The sequence below is a fragment of the Notechis scutatus genome, chromosome 3 (genome assembly GCF_049901735.1).
Source record: "Notechis scutatus isolate UNSWTSFEM ecotype Mainland chromosome 3, rNotScu1.2, whole genome shotgun sequence".
In the NCBI taxonomy this organism is placed as follows: domain Eukaryota; kingdom Metazoa; phylum Chordata; class Lepidosauria; order Squamata; family Elapidae; genus Notechis; species Notechis scutatus.
The window spans coordinates 182,995,670-183,012,905 of NC_142011.1; the positions used below are offsets into that span (position 1 = coordinate 182,995,670).

Here is a 17,236-nt window from a genome sequence, read left to right on the forward strand (position 1 = left end):
GAACTACTCAAAATTTACGCTACCGGTTCTCCAGAACATGTCAGAACTAGCTGAATACCACCTCTGCTACATTCTATTGGCATCCTTCAGTCTCAAAAGACTATGGTATCGTGCTCTGAAAAGAGGTCCTAAAACAGCATGTAGTGTGGCTAAAATGGCCAATTCGAGAGTGGTAATCCCTTTCACACTGAGGACAGATACACTCTGTCTCCAGATACAGTCCACTCCCCAAATTTCACTCGTTCCGGGACTGCCTCTTTACCTCAGCCTGCCGAACGAGTATCTCTTCGAATTGGAGAAGGCTTTGCTGCGTCTTTAGCCTCCCAAGCTGAACAATCAGAAGTCAAGGTTTCCCAGCTGTTAATGTCCATTCCTAAGGCCTTTAGATCCCTCTTCAGATATCCTTATATTGCATATCTGCCTCTAGGGTGTTTTCCCTATTCTGCTACCCTGTTTCTCCAACAATATGGCCTCCCCCAAGAGGAAGTCCCAGCATGTTTTATAGGCATGAAATGAAATGAAGCCCCTCCCCCCCAATTAAGGCCTATATTGAAACACGTGAAATGGGGGGGAATGGTGGGGGGGCTTGCCGTTAGGAAGTACTTTTGTTGCACACCCAGATATGGTGCTGCCTGCGTTGACCCCGATACGAAGTGCCCCACCAACGCCGAGGTCAACATCCAAGCCGTTGCCGCCCGCCCGAAGATGCAAGGGGGGGGGAATTAAGTCACCCCCGAAAAGACGGCCTAGCCATTTTTTCGGGGCTCAAAAAAAAATAAGACCCAGCCTTATTATATGAGAAACACGGTACTTAAGTTACAGAATATTAAAGAGGACTCAGCATTCACAACATCCTGATTATAAGTGGAAGCCTCTCCACATGTTCTTGTACATGTACACAATTTCTTTTGGAAATGTCAGTTGAGACATTAGTAGGTGCAAAATTTAACCAAAACAGACAAGGGGTTCTGATTTTAGCAGCATCTGAATACAGCTAGTATTGATGTCACTATTTACAGTGTATTCTTTATATTCAATCAGATATGAATGATCAATTTCATCTCAGAATGGTCTAACATTAGGATCCTTAAAGATGCATAAAGGAAACATATTTGCTTTTAAGCATTACAAATGGAAAGATGAAGGCTGGTTACCTTTAAAAAAACTAAGACACACACACACATTATCTTAGGCAACATATTTGAACTCACTCATCATAAAGGACCTATTGTTTTTACATTTTATTTCCTAATCTCACTATCTCAGAAGCTATTCATTACACACAGAGAGAGATACATATATATATACATAGACGTAAATGTACAAGATATAAATCACACATACTGTTTCATTCACATACTGCAGTGATTAATAAGAATAATAATATCCAAAGGGACATTCTGTATGCATAGCAATATCTACTGGCATAAGAAAAATTCAGGAAATTAGTAGATCTTGTTTAATGCATTTTGTTTCAGTTGCAGAAGATGATAAAATATTAATAAGTGTTTTTGATCGTGAAGATAATGAAATTTTAAAAGGTAGTTCATTAGAAAGAAACAGAATTAAGAATTTGTAGCTAATAAAATGAACTAAGATTTTAAGTAGTGATTCAGCAACTAATGTTATATACTGTGTTTAATTACTGTAACTGTTCGGTTTTCTATTTTTTGAGAGCCACTATAAGGCAGAGGTTAAGATGTTGGAATGACATCAGAGAGAATTGGGTTCTAGTCCTGTCAGGCACCAAAAACCAAGAAAGACACATAGAGTTACTTCCAAGCAGGTTCCTAATCTATAAACAGAAATCTATACTTGCATCATTAAAGATACACTCTGAGAATTGCTAAGGAGGACCTATCATAGCCCATTTTCTCCCAACCAAACTATCTAAACTTCGCTATCTCTTGGCCCTCTGAAATGCAGTTCCTCCCTCTTGGAATCCAGGCTACATTCCACCATAAGACCATCCATAGTCACAGTTTATTGTGGATGAAAGGAAGGAGGAATTTCTAAGTTTCTATAAGTATCACAGGACGAATGAATCATGGAAGCTGATGATTTCACTGCTTTGGTAGCTGCATTGGTAATCAGTTGATTTACAGATGCAATTCAATGTGGTGGCTATCCTTAAGTTCTCTCGTGGTCCAGACCCAATTATCTTTTCCTGTATTCATTTGTCCCCATTCACCTGTTAAAATGCAATAAACTTCTTATAGATCTTGTCCTTACGAAGCTGCCACATGACAGAACAACCAAAGCAGGCATTTCCATTAGCTGGTCTCCCTCTCTGTAGAAATTAGAGTGATGGCAAACCTTTTAGGCACTGAGTGCCCAAACTGCGCACATGCACGCCCAAACTGCAAGGCTTCTGTTTCCCTGCAAATGACGGAGAGAAATGCCACAGAGAAATGTGGTGGACCTGAGCTGGGGCAATGGCGCATGCGCCCACAGAGAGGGCTCTGCGTGCCACCTCTGGCGTATGTGCCATAGGTTTGCCACCACCGAATTAGACCATCCCCATCCTTCTAAGGCCTCCAGAAAATGCTGAATACCTATTTTGTACAGGAGAAGTGTGTTCTGTGATTTGAATATGGGATTGTAAGCATTTATATTTCTTGGTGAAGTTTTTTTTAAATTTTTTATATTTATATGAATTGCAGGTTTTCTGGGATTTTTTTTTGTTGTTGTTTGCAGCATATTGTTAGCCATCTAGAGCCTGTGGAAATGGGTGGCAAAGTAAGTAAGGGAGATGAAGAGGAGAAGGAAGGGGAGAACACATGCTTAGACCGTGAAAATGGACACGTTACTATTCCCACTCCTATAGAAGTTCAAATTTTAGTTCAGAAAAATGAAGGAAAAAAAATCTGCCTTTATACAATTCAGCAATAGAATAATTGTTGAGCTGTAGAATGTTTTTCCTTGGAGATTTTCAAGATGAGGTTGGGCAATCAGCTATGTTTATTAACTTACAGAAATGCACGAAACATATAATTAATTTACAGAACTCATTTGTTCATGGAACTCATTTCCCTGAGATATTACAATAGTCAATAACTTTGATGGCTTACAAAAGAGACAAATTCAATAGCAGTAAGTCTATTTGTGCTTATTAGAAATCTAGATAAATCAGGCCTCCATATTTAGAAATAGTGTTTTGATGTTTATTAGATGCTGAGAGCAAGCATTATAATGCCTTAATGATAAGACACTACCCCTCTCTGAGCCACCTTGGGTGATCATCTTTGAAAACAGGGTTATAGGCTGATGCAACAAGGGGAAATTTAGTGATTCATGGACAGTTTCCAAGTTTCTGCTTTCATTAATTTAAAACATACCGATAAGAGATTCTTGTGGGTACTTAACAGAAGGAAGTGCAAGATAATGTCACCACATTGTCTTCCTACATAGTGACTGTCACAGTGCTTACACCTGCTGTAGATGACTCCTGGTTTTTTTTTTCCCTTTTGGACTACTGGGTCTTTTGGTTCATTTAAGTTGTTTTGGAGAGCTTTAATTGTTTTGTGTACAATATGATGCAGAAGATGATGCAGACAGACAAAAGACTAGTAGGGCACATACTTGAACACAAATAACAGTCAGATGACCCAGTGAAAACTCCATCTCATAATACATGGACAGACTTAACCATAGCTGGGAAGCTATGAACTTCTAGACCAAAATAAATCCAAACATTCTAGGGTTGTCATTCAGACAAATTAATCATTCACAAAGGAGGCGATAGTTACAGAAATCAGTACTAGAAACTAGTAAGTTCAAAATAAGGAAAATGTGAGCAGGATTTGATGGAAACAATTTTAAGATTCCTTTTCATCCTCCTTTGCCCCAATACACTCTGTGGAAAACTTCATCCAGACCAGGGATTCTCCAGAGCAACAGGGGTGGCAAGGAAAATTATATTACTTAGCCTGATTCCAGTAGAAAGCCTCTGTTGAATCATAGTGTTTTCCATAAATGGAAGTGTACCATCTGTTCATAGAATGACCAATCTGGATTCACACTATTAACCATAAATAAGCACACGTATTAATGGAAATGAAAATAACTGAATAAACATGTGTGCTTGCATGTGTGTGTAATTATACATAGAACTTGCACATCAACAACACGAATATTTTCCACTCACTAAAAATGTTTCATAAATGTTATTCAGCAGTCCTCTTCTCTTTTGCTAGGTAGTATTATAGTTTTCAACATCTGCCACATAAAAAATAAGTGTTCTTCCAAAGACTTACTATGCCTGAAAATATGCTTAAGAAGACTTACATCAATAATTACACTAACATCTGAGGATATAATTGTGCCTGTAAGGAAAGGAGGTTCCTCCTGCTGCCATATTCTGAAATACTTCCATGAATTTTCAAATTTAATTAAATCTGTGAATGATATTCTATGTAGAGTATAATGCCACTACTGTATTTCCCAATTCTTGTATTCAAGACAGTCAAGGTTCCAGGGAATAAGAAGAGTGACAGGAATTGAGTGAATATCAGCATATTGGAATAATGTGACTGTTTTACATTGATTTCCAGTAGATCTAACCATGAGGTAAGGGTCAGTTCTGAGGCTGATAAGCATTCTGAAACTAGTTTCCTAAAAGACACTAGTAAAATAATTAATTACCATAAAAACATACATCTTCTTGTTAGTTCTGGGAAAAACCATTAATAAGAAATTTTTAAAAGTCTTGATCCTTTCATTTTAGGAGGCAATTTTTAATAGTTCAGTTGGAGTAGTCCTTGTTATCCCATTCCTTTCGCTTCATTTATCTTGATAGTAGACTTGGTATGACTTGATCCTGGGGAAACTAATTGATTTTGGTTTAAATCTATTGATCTAAAGCCTGACACCAAGCTGGCTTTGAGATCTCACTGTGCCAGTCCTTCAAGGTAGTCCAGACAAGAAACCAAAATAATAAATCTAACACTACTTTTATCGTACATAGCTTGCAAGTTTTAAATCCCTTCTCTTGTTTTTCACCCTTGTTTTCTAAAGAACTAGGGAGGGTCCCTTTTGAGATGCTCCCCATTCCTTCTACAGCCCAAGACATCTTTTGTCTTACCATAACCTAGGCTGCATCTCCTCTTCCTGTTTTCCAAGGTTATTCTCACAGACCATTACACATTGAAAGAACTTTGGCACCAATATTTCAAAACTCTTTGAAGACAGATGTGTTATTTCAAGTATTTAGAATTAAGGCGATAGGTGATGTGTACTTAATGTATTGTCCTCCACATTTATGAATCCCACCTGATCAGACTAATGCTCTATTCAACGCAGCATCCTGCCAACCATACAGAAAGTTCATTAACAAAGGCATAGAGACAACTGTTCTTTCTCAGAGTTACCCTCGCTAACAGTGCTTGTTGGGAAAGGAAAAGCAGCTTTGCCATCACTAATTTTCTTTTGCTGCTTGTGAAGTGATCCAATATATACAATAGTTGACTAGCTTGGATATCCTTAATTTTGGCACAATTCCTTTGGGTGAAGCAATTATGTCTGAATGTAACTGACTAGCCTTGTAGGCAATACAGTCTAGTATGTTCTGTTCTCTACTTGGATGGTCGGGTCTGGCAATACGCCAGATGACAACAGATCCAGTAGAGTGATCATATTATATAAACAGACTGAATACAAATAAAGGAAATAACATGTGGAGTTATTATTAAAAGTTACATTGGCAAAGCCAAGACATCTGTCACTGTTAGGAGACATGGCATTCTCTATATTCAAAAGCAAGAACTTCCGGAGGTAATTAGAATTCTTCCACCCTAGTGATGAAGAGTATTAAAGAACAGCTAGATCCAAAGATCATTCAATATTCTAAAGCAGAGTTGTTGCAATAATATTACTGCATTTAAGATTATACAATCTGACTCTTTGTACATATCTTCTCTTCATTCTCTTCCTTCTTCCATCCCACTTATCTTCTTCAAGTCTGTTCTGGAGAGTCACCCAACCTTCCAAAGCAGAATAGGAGCAACCCAAAAGAATATAGAGGAAAGTAAAAATTATTTAACCAACAAATACAATTCTACCTTAAAAGGACATGATTGGCTTTTAAAAAATTGCACTCTGTAGGCCTCCAAAACTGCCAAATTTAGATATGGGTTATAGCATAAACATTTTGTAAAGATTTACAAGAACATGTTATAATCATTCATCCTTGAATTCTAGTTCTTGGTCTCTTATCTATTCTAAGCAGGCTTATGTTTCTTCAGTGATATATTCAGCCATCGTCCTGAGAAGGGAGACAGACTTTTCTGCCTTTCCATTGGATCTTAGCAGAACATGAGAAAGAGTTACTTCCAAAAAAATTCAACAAGAAAGGAGAATATCCTCCAGTCCAAAAGAGTGCTTGGAATTCAAATATAATTAATTTAATTTAATAATTTAATTTCTTTTGCTATGTGATCTTATCTGGATTCAGAAATTAAGACCTGATCTACTCCATACTCAAAAAGGATGCTCCAGTATGATAAGCTAGATTCAGAAGTTTTTTTAAAAAAAGCCATGAGGAGCAATAGCAAAACATTTTTGTTGCCAAAAAAACCCTACATGAGCTATGCTTGAAATCACCATAAGCTGAGCTTGAATTGAAGCAGAGTTTAATTTATTTATATAGAAAGGGCAAATGTGTTTCCTTTTGTTGAGCTTTCTATAGTTCAAAGAGTTTAAGCAGAGGAAAAGCAGCACATGCCATACTATGGAAGACTGTGCATAGTTTGGGAGAATTCATTCTGATGTGAAGGCTGTATATATGTGCAGTAAAGCTCAGGTGTGGCCATATGTCAGCTCACAGAACACTTTTTCAGTTCACAACTGTTCCATGGCAACTGTCCAACTCAGAGCTGATGGATTCATTGCAGACAACAGACTGGATTGCCAGATGTGCTTTATTTTAGAGGATTATCTCTTATTCCAAAACATCACAATTCTACAGAAAACAACAGTTGCCCTTTACTCTAGGCACAACAGCGTAAGAGTCTTATTGCTAAAACTGTGATCTGCCAAACCTGGCGATATACAAACTAGACTGATAAACAGCAACAAAGCATTTTGCTTTTAAATGTGAAAGTCAAACAATATATTGCCTGCAAGCCCATATAACACATGTTTCATGACAACAGAAAAGGCTGGAGTCTTTACCAGGATCTTCAATCGGTCTTTATCCCAGTCCACTATTCCATTTTGTTTGAAGGCTTCCACCATTGTTCCTCTGCCAAAGAAGTTCCCTATCAATAACCTCAACGATTACAGACCAGTTCACTCCTATCATCATGAAGTGCTTTGAGAAATTGGTCTGCCGGCACATCATTTCTGGTCTTCCGCATACATTTGATAAACACCAGTTTGTATACAGAAAAAATAGATCTACAGAGGACGCTATAGCCATCACTCTTCACATTGCTCTGACTCATCTAGAACAGCAGGAGGGCCATGTGAGGATGCTTTTTGTGGATTTCAGTTCTGCATTTAACACAATTTTTCCACATAGACTAGTGTCTAAACTTCTGGACTTGGGCTTTCTTATTCAATCTGCCTTTGGATTATGGATTTCCTGTCTGGCTGCTCACAAAGGGTCAGATTAGGTAATCATACCTCTTCAGCCCTTATTTTTAAAACTGGTACACTACAGTTGTGTGTTGAGCCCCTTACTCTATACTCTTTGTGTGCATGACTGCATTCCCACTCACGTTAGTAATACTATTGCTAAATTTGCAGATGATACAACAGTGGTGGGACTTATCTCCAGGGGAGAGGAGTCTGCCTACCAAGATGAGGTGGACCGGTTGCTTTCATGGTGTGGAGACAACAACTTGGTCTTCCCAAGCAGCTTATTGTGGATTATAGAAGGAACAGATCAGACATCCAGCCCTTGCTTATCAATGGAGACCGAGTAGAGCAAGTGGCCCGTTTTAAAGTTTCTGGGTGTTACCCTAAAAGAGGACCTGACCTGGGGTGCTCACATTGCAGCACTGGTCAAAAGGGCCCAGCAGAGATTATACTACCTGAGGCTTCTCAGAAAACAACTGAATGAGAAACTGCTGGTGACCTTCTACCGTTGCACCATAGAGAGCATTTTAACATACTGCACCTCTGTATGGTTTGCCAATTGCACAGTGGCAGATAGGAAAGCACTCTAGAGGGTTAATATCATTGCCCAGAAGATCATTGGTTGCTCTCCCCTCTTTGGAAGAGCTTTATAGCTCCCGCTGCCTTAAGTTCAAATCATTCTCAAAGATCCATCTCATCCTGGGAACCCTTTTTTTGAACTATTACCATCTGGCATACGGTACAGAATAATAAAAACAAGGACAAATAGGCTGAAAAACAGCTTCTATCCCAGGGCAGTAGCTCTTTTGAATTCTGCTGTATAGTGCAGTGTTGGTGTGGTGTCAGGGGTTTCCAGTTCAATGTGTGAAGGGTGAAGGATGTGGGTTTGTGTTTATTTTCATGGTCATGGTCACGATGTGCACTGAAGATGGTGTTTGATTTCGTTGTACGAGGTGCAATGACAATAAAGTAAACTAAACAGAAAAGCCTTTTTGCAAAGTAAAAATGAGATAGGAAAGTAAGAGCAGCTTACTCTTCCTCCTTGGTGTTGAAACGGACATTAAAGTCCCATAGGAAGCAGGGAGGAGGGTATTTAGAAAGGAAAATAAGCACACTACCCAAGCAATCTCTATGTCACAAAAAATATCATAAAGGTACTAATATGTACCATTGTATAAAATGTTTCTTCGCCCTGAACTTTAATATTCAGACTTTGGGCAACCAACGAAAAAAGAAATGGGGAAGCATGGATCTGAAGCCTGGAAAGATCAAAATTCTGAATGTTGTAAGTTTAGCTTTAAGAATGGATGCAACATGATTAGGGCTTTTCAAGGGAAACTTGGGCTTCCTTAGAAGTCTATCAAACAATTCTCCATGCATGGACATGCTCTCAAGAAGACACAAACATCCACTAGCAGCCTCCTCTTTTCCTACCTGATCTCCATTATGTTTCCCACATTTGTCCCCAGCCCAATAGAAGGTGACCCAAGCCATCCTTAGCTGTTCTAATGTTCTAACAGTGCTAGTTTACCTCTTATTCTAACATGGTCCAATGGTAACTTCAACACATATAAAATAGGTTAGTTTTGTTTTACCCCATACATTTGGGGGGGGGGGAGAAATCAGATGATTAGCAGTCCTTGGAAACAAAACAGAAAGGAGAGAGACCAGTGATAGGAACAGAAAAATTGAAACATTAGGTTTTGCTGATTCAGATTTGAGTGGATAGCACATAATTCTGGGGAAAGATCCTAAAACCCAAAGCCATCTGGCCCAAAATTGACATACTTTTCTTACAGTGCATTGGATCTTTTCTGACATTCATTATCAGGCTGAAATATCTGTAACAGCAAAAATCCACAAAGTCCTAACCTGAAGGGGGAGGTGATTTTTATCAGTACTACTGAAATAGTTTTTAATCATGCTGAAAGGGGGAAGTATTCCATTAAGCAAAATTAGAAGGTTCAAAGGCAGGGAACCTTCCATGCCTGTAACTGCTATATCAATCCACATTTTAACAGTCAGAAGACCCTCTGCAGATCCTTTTGCATCTGATTTGGTTCATATCTCTCACTGAATGATCAGATCAGACCAACAGACTTGTATCAATGTGAACTGAAAAATAAATTTCAGAATCTTCTGAAACTACACACAAATTTTGCTACCCATGACAAATAAGTAGATCAAATGTGAGCTATATCAAATCACTACATAATATTGCAAGATTAAGATTCTTGATAGGATTTGAGATTTTTCTGAAAAACGGAAACAATATTTTCTAGGTCCTGGGTAGCTGAACTAAAGTGGACTACAGGTCATTTATTTCCATATGTAATATATAACTCCCACTTTGGTAATGGGATATCTAATTTTATTTTGTCTTATCTATTATTCATTGTATATGGTACCAGAAAAGTCCATTTGATATTGATGATGGATATGTCTAACCATCAAGTACATTAGGCTTCAGTACACTATTTCTATGTCTGCTTTGGGACCACATATAACTCTGGCCTTTCAAATAGTAACTGGCAATATGCTTAAGCTGCCTGCTAATTCTAAAATGTAAATATCTAGACTGTTTAGAGAGCAACATACATTTTCAGTTCTGAATCTGTTTACATGAGAAACTGCTCACTTTCAGTATTTTAAAGTGTAGATGGTCCAATAAATAGGATCAGTTCGTTCATGTATTTTATAAAAAATGCAGAATTAAAGCACTCAAAACATGCAATGATGCACGATCCAAGTCTCCAAGGTTGCATTCAGCCCTTTTAAAAGCCTTGAATACAGCCCACTGAGACTTTCAAAAGCTATCGTGTAAACTGAAGTGGTAAATTATGATAGAAATGCCTGAAGAAAAGTAGTTTCTACATTTAATTTTAATCAAATGGCACAAAAATCAAATCTAGTTTCCTTTTTTCCTATTTTTGGAAGTGCAGGCATTCCGAGACCAAAGGCAAACTTCATCCTGAAAAAAAAAAACCAAGAATCCTGGCCTAAGGACAACAGAGTTACAAATAAACTACAGACTACACAGTTCAATATTCATAACCTGCTGAAGCTAGAACTGTAAAAGTTAATGATTAACTCTTCTTCATGTATATCACAAAGCCAACGTACAAGCTGGCATGTTTTGCTTGAGAAGTGAAATGGCAAATGCTACCACATGGAGCTGAAACAAGCTGATAAAGATTTCTGCAGAACTTCTACAATTCACGCCATCCCTCTCACCGCTGTTGAACCTAATGTGATTGCTATCTCTTCATCATAAGCACTAAATTTGCTGCTAATGTGTTGAAAAATTGTTGCAGCTCTGGCTTCAATTTACAGTTTGCCAAGATCATCTGCTCTGGAAAAAGAAACAAGGCCCAGCCAAAGACAGCATGAAATATTTGTAAACTGAACCTGTTATTAGACTCTTGGGGCATTCTTATTACAAACAGAAAAAAATAAGCAATAATACAGCATTTATATTATGCCAACAGTTATCAGTTCATTGAGAGGGGTTTTTAGTTCATTTTTATTAATTTTACATATAATGTATTCTTCTTAATGTATTTTCATTATTCTTTCTTTCATTTTTTATTAAATGGACTAATAAAATAAAAAAATGTAAAAAATGAAATTTCTTTATTTATTCATTTATAAATAAACTACAGACTATATTGTCGCCTATTCGCCCATGGCAACTCGAGGCGGCTTACAGAATGTAAAATCATATTTAAAATAAAACAACAATAAAAGCAAACAAAAAGAATCAAATAAATTAATAAAGTACAATAAAACAAAATCTGGGAAAAAAATAATCACCCCCAATTTCTACCTCCCCACCCCAACGACAACAGATCACACAAGCCATTTGATGGGCTCCATCCCACTCTGGGTTCCCCAGGCCCGCTAGCAGAACCAGGTCTTCAGTGCCTTCCAGAAGAGTGCTAGAGAGGGGGCCATTCTAATCTCTGGGGGAATGATGTTCCAGAGAGAGGGAGCCACCACGAAGAAGGTCCTTCTTCTGGGTCCCACCAGGAGTACCTCCCTCAGGGATGGGACCCGCAGCATTCTCTGCCTCCCTGCTCTAATGGGTGAGGTAGATGTGACCGGCAAGAGACGTTCCCTCAGATAACCTGCTCCCAAGCCATGAAGGGCTTTAAAGGTGACAACCAGCACCTGAATTGCACCCTGAAGCAAATCGGTAACTAATGCAGCTCTCTCAGGAAAGGTGAAACATCTGCACAAAACCATGCAGGCCACTGCATTTTGCACCAACTGGTGCTTCCAGATGTTCTTCAAGGGCAGCCCCATGTAGAGCACATTGCAATAATCAAGAGAGGAAATGACTAGGGCAAGAGTGATTGTGAGGAGGGACCATTGGTCCAGGAAAGAACATAACTGGTGCACACAATTTTGGAATCATCCCCCCCCCCAAAAAAAAAAACCAATACAATGACAAAGTATTAAGAATTTTCACAATGTACATTCTTAAAGATTTTTGTATCCGACTGAATTTGTGGATTTATGACAATATCCCTCAGTAAATATTAACTCCAGCTAATCTTAACAAAAAATCATTAATATATTTAAAATTAACAACTTCAATGAACACTTAACATAATAAATATTAATTCCTCCATACATATTCATCCCAAGTTTGCCCTGCTCTTTATTTTAAATTTTTCCTGTGTGAAGGTACTGACCCACGTTTTCTGCTTTTCTCAAAGTTCCACTAAGTGGAGAAATATTCTAAATAGACAGGAACAAAAAAACAAACCTATCCAAAGAAGCTCAGCTTACAATAATACCTGCCAAATGTGTTATATATGCATACGTCAGATAGATAAAGTATGAAATATTAGTAAAAGTAAACAAATATATGATACGTGCATGTGGCATTTACACACCCAAGTTTTGAAAAAGAATAGATACAGGTTTAAAAATACCAGCTGGGTTTAGAAATTCCTTCACTCTATTGTGGGCACCAGTGTGAACTCATGAATTTTGAAACCCCTGACCTATGTTTCAAAAAAGTACAGACAAAACTTATTTGGGCAGTTGAATATTTGCATTGAATAAACACATGCTCAGAGGCTTTTAAAAATCCAAATCCCATTATCTCTGCACCCCTAAGGCATTGCTCAAGTTTAAATCCATTGTTTTCCTGTTTAGGGCCTCATATCACAATATGATTCTTTTGGCTTGGCATATATAAATACAGAGTAACAACATTGAGCCTCCTTATTCTACTTTGATTTTAAAATTTTATTTTTCATTGGCTTCCAGTGAAATGTTCCCAGATTGCACCGAGCAACACTAATTCCCTCTACAATTTGCCACCAGGCTGACTTTTTATATGCTTGCATACATTTAGATAGCAGAAGAGCTGCCAACACAAGCTTCGATTCGGTAGTATAACAGCTATTTACAGGCACAATTTTCTTAGTATCAAAGGGAGTTTAGTGACACTACTTCTCATACTTGTGAATATATTACAAGATACAGTATAAAGGTAAAAATGTGAGCCTTCTCCTTCCTCAGCCCCAAAATTGCCTAGCCCACTACCCCCATGCCCCCCCCCCAAAAAAAAACACCTTGATGGGCCATCCAATATCCGTAAGAATATAAAACTTTTTTTTTTAGGAAAGTACTTACTGGAACTGCAATAGCACCACTGAAGATTGTCTTTAGGAAGATGATCTAGAACAGAAAGAGGTAATATATAGCTCTTAGACTAATTTCACATGATTCTTGGTCTGGTTCCAAGTGCTTTGGCCTCTTCAAAAAGTTTTTTTTTAACCTTTGCCTATTGCATAGGCAATAGACAGAAAGAGCCAAACTAAATTCATACAACAAATGCAACTATAAAGAAGTTCATTTGTTTTTGATTTTGCATACTGTGGAAGCCCAACTATTGAGGTTTATAGTTTAGGATGATGTATAATCCCTTATGCCTCTGATTTTTCAAGAAATCTGGCTCAAAAACAAAAATATGAGATCCCATCCTCTTTGGGATCAAAGCTTGTCTTTGTCTAATGATTTACAAGATTATCTGGTGTTACCATAGATAGCAAAATATCTTGGATCTATACTTTAAAGCAGGGGTCCCCAACTACCGGGCCCCGGACCAGTACCGGTCCGTGGATCATTTTGTACCAGGCCGCAAAGAATGAATAATCGAGATTAAAATATATATAAAAATGTTTTTGCTTCCGGGTGTCTTATTTTGAAAGACAACCACTTCCTCCCTCGCCTAACTTCCGTGCTTGACTCTTTGGTGCGTATTTATCCTGCATCAGCAATGCAAGCTAGCCCTCGCAAAATGAGCCAGAAACAGAGTCCACACCCACTCTGTGTAATATGCGGTGACAGACTTGCTAATGAAGCCATGAAACCATCAAAACTGCGCCACCACATGGAGACAAAACACCCAGCATTGATTAAGGTTTTTGTTATTAGAACCTTCACACCCCTACCCGATCCTTGAAAAAGTGTTTCTGCGTGAAACTGGTCCCTGGTACAAAAAAGGTTGGGGACCACTGCTTTAAAGGGTCCAATTAAATTGAACTTTATCATTGTAGAACTCTGCAAACATATTCTATCAACACCAGTCCTAGCACTGATGATGTTACCTAGTTTGGGTAATGAAACATGAGCAAAACAAACAAGCTCAGAGACCACCAAGGACTCCCCATCAGTCCTAGTGGGTTTATATAGTAATGAACAACAAACTGTGTAATTTGATAGGAAAGGGAGGTAATGAGAAAACTATGTATATACTTATACTTATTATCTTGTAAGCAATTGACAAATCAAATAAATAAATAAAATAAATAAAAGTCAATTGGATAATTCCTATCTATAGCCTAATCTTGGTTTACGGATGTTTGGGAACTACGCCTTTTGTGATTGATCCCTGTTCAGTGTATTCAAGAGATGTTTGCACATCTGAAGCATCCAAGCCTTTGCCAGTCATCTTGAACTTGGAAAGCCTTATTGCAGTCTTGTCTCAAATCAGGCTGAAAGCAGGTAGTAAATGGGTAATATATTCCATGAATTATATCAGTATTTTTCTGGTAACTTTAAGATCTCTGGATTTCAACTCCCCGAATTCCCTTGCAAGCAAGCTTGGTTGGGGAATTCTGGAAATTGAAGTCTACACATCTTAAAGTTGCTACGTTTGAAAAACACTGCGTTCTATTTTCTCAATTTCAATCACTTCTTGCCATTTAGCGCTAATTTCGCCACTAGATATTATCAGGATTAGTTTTCCCCTCCATCAGCGGACGCAAAGTAGGGACTATCTTATGCCTGGCTAGCGATTTCTAAAAATTGCGGACAAACACAGCAAAAATTCCCAAAGCAATCCCTCTAATTAAGCGAGACTGGCAAGAAAACCCATATGAAAAACAGCGTCCTAACAATCAGAGGGATGGCAGAAGGAATAACTTTTTAAAAAAAAAACGTATTTCTTTTCCCTTTGTGGCTTGAGGCTGAACGATTGGTTGCAAAGATTTAAATCAGTGGAGAAGAGTTTACGCTCCCCCTTGCCCGTTCTTCCTCTTTCCACCCCATTGCCCAAGTGATATTGCCCAAAATCAATATGGCGGTTCTATTGCTCTCTAGACAACGCCCCCGCCGAAGAAAATACGTATGCCCTGAGACCCTATTTAGATGGGCAGCAAGTTCTAACCAATAACGACCTAAGAGCTTCTTCCCCTACCAATCAGAGGGGAAGTACGAAGTTTGACTAACGGAATGGTCCGCCCCCTCTCCTCCTCGAAAGTGAGCTGTGATTATGATGGCGGTTCTTTCGGTCTTGCCGGGCAGAAGCTGTCAGACTAAAGCGAGAGCGATTTAGTCTCCGTCCCTTCCCGTCCCCCACAGCTGCCACGCTCCCAACCGTAGCGGTTACTGCCTCGGTACCTTCTGAATCAAGCATATCAAGCGCCGCCTCCGCTTCTCATCGATAGCGGACAGACGCCTCCCTCGTTAGGCGGAAACGACCCGCCTCTCTTGGCTGCCCGCGGGAGGCAGAGGCTGCTCTAGGTAGCGCCGCTGACTGGGGAAGGGCGATAGCCGCCCGCCTCCTTCTCAGCTGCTGCCCCGGCTGCTGAGATCTTTTTCCGAGGTTGCCTATTGTCCGACCTGCAGATGTGTTTGATCCTCCTGTATAGCCAGCCTATGGGAATTATAGTATAGGTAGCCCTCGATTTACAATAGTACATTTAGTGACCGTTCAAAGTTACAACGGCACTAAAAAAAAAGTGACCTGACCATTTTTCACACTTAATCCCATTGCAGCATTCCCATGGTGACATGACAACTGGCTCACACTTATGTCCTGGCGTCATGTGATCCCCTTTTGGGTCCTGACAAGCAATGTCAGTGGGGATCCAGATTCACTTAACAACCACGTTACTAACAAAACAATTGCAATGATTCACTTAACAAATGTGGCAACGAAAGTCGTAACATGGGGCAAAGCTCACTTTATGAATGTTCCACTTAGCAACATAAATGGGCTTAATTGTGGTCGTAACTTGAGGACTACCTCTATCTGGTTCTGGAGAAGTAGGGTGTTGGACGGAGTTATGACTTGGGAGTCATGAGAGCAGGTTTTTGTGTAGTGTGTAGTGTACCCGGATAGAAATCAGCAGACTCTGTGTTCATGTTATGGCTTAGGCTCAAAACCAGCTGGTGACCTTGGGCCGGTCACTTTCTCTCAGCCCTAAGAAGCAGGCAATAGTGGCAATACCCTATTTGTTGCCAAGAAAATGAGAAGTGCATCCATGAAGTCAGCAGAAGTTGAGCTTGAGCTTGTGGCAGGGTGGTATAGTGAGGGTGTCGTACTCCCAGTTCAAGAAAACATTTAGATAGGCACACTTAGATAAGTGTGTCTATTTCAAGCTTTTGGCTCAACTTTTTTCACAAAGGAAAGTGTTTTGTAAGATGTTGAAGACTCTTGATAGGAGCAATTGTGAAATGCATTACTTGTGTAGTAACAGAAAAGCTTTTGATACAGGCAGTTGCAGAGATTCCAGCAGCTGCTGTAGTAGCAGTCACAGCAGTAGTAAAGCTAAATCCATACATGTATTGACGGCGGCTAGAATATTATATGCACAATATTGGAAAAATGAAATCATACCTTCAGAAACAGAAATAATATGGCATGGAAAAATTATGGCATGTGCAGAATCAGATAGATTAACTTTAGAAATAAAAGACATAGAGTAAATATAAAACATGGAATAAATTTTATCAATGGTTATATAATAGAAGACAAGGTTGAAATATTAGTTATGATTAGATTAATTAGTAATTAATATATTAAATAAGGAGATTATAAATGATGAAGTAAAATGTATATATGTATAACAAGGATAAGTTGGATGTATTGTGTTGTATTCTCATAATTAAAATTAAAAATAAATTGAAAAAAGAAAAACTAAATCCATTTTCTATTACCATGCAAATATCAGCCTAAGTCTCCATGGCTATAGTCTTCAGGGACAGTGAGCAGATTTTCACAACCATTTTGGGACTGTGTTCCCAAGTACCCCCTTCATTTCCTGTCATATATATAAATATTTAAAAAACCTTTGCCCTTGGAGACATTGTTATCCCAAACACAACAATCTGCTTTGCATTCAGAGCTACCCCA

The 17,236-nt window shown here is 38.7% G+C and overlaps 1 protein-coding gene across 7 annotated transcripts in view; it reads right to left on the bottom strand.

Annotated features, from left to right (window-relative positions):
* The window catches only part of TRIQK (triple QxxK/R motif containing), a 57,344-nt gene extending 41,725 nt beyond the window's left edge, over window positions 1–15,619 (bottom strand). The window contains exons 1-2 of one of the 7 annotated variants that reach the window (XM_087962002.1): window positions 15,499–15,602; window positions 13,228–13,272 (exon numbers count right to left, since the gene is read on the bottom strand). In XM_087962002.1, coding sequence (XP_087818128.1) covers window positions 13,228–13,272; window positions 15,499–15,514 — 61 coding nt within the window. In that variant the 5' untranslated portion in view covers window positions 15,515–15,602. Of the gene's footprint in view, window positions 1–13,227; window positions 13,273–15,295 lie in introns of all 7 variants that reach the window. The other 6 variants (XM_087961998.1, XM_087962003.1, XM_087961999.1 and 3 more) reach the window with 6 other exon arrangements.
* Window positions 15,620–17,236: the final 1,617 nt, after the last annotated feature.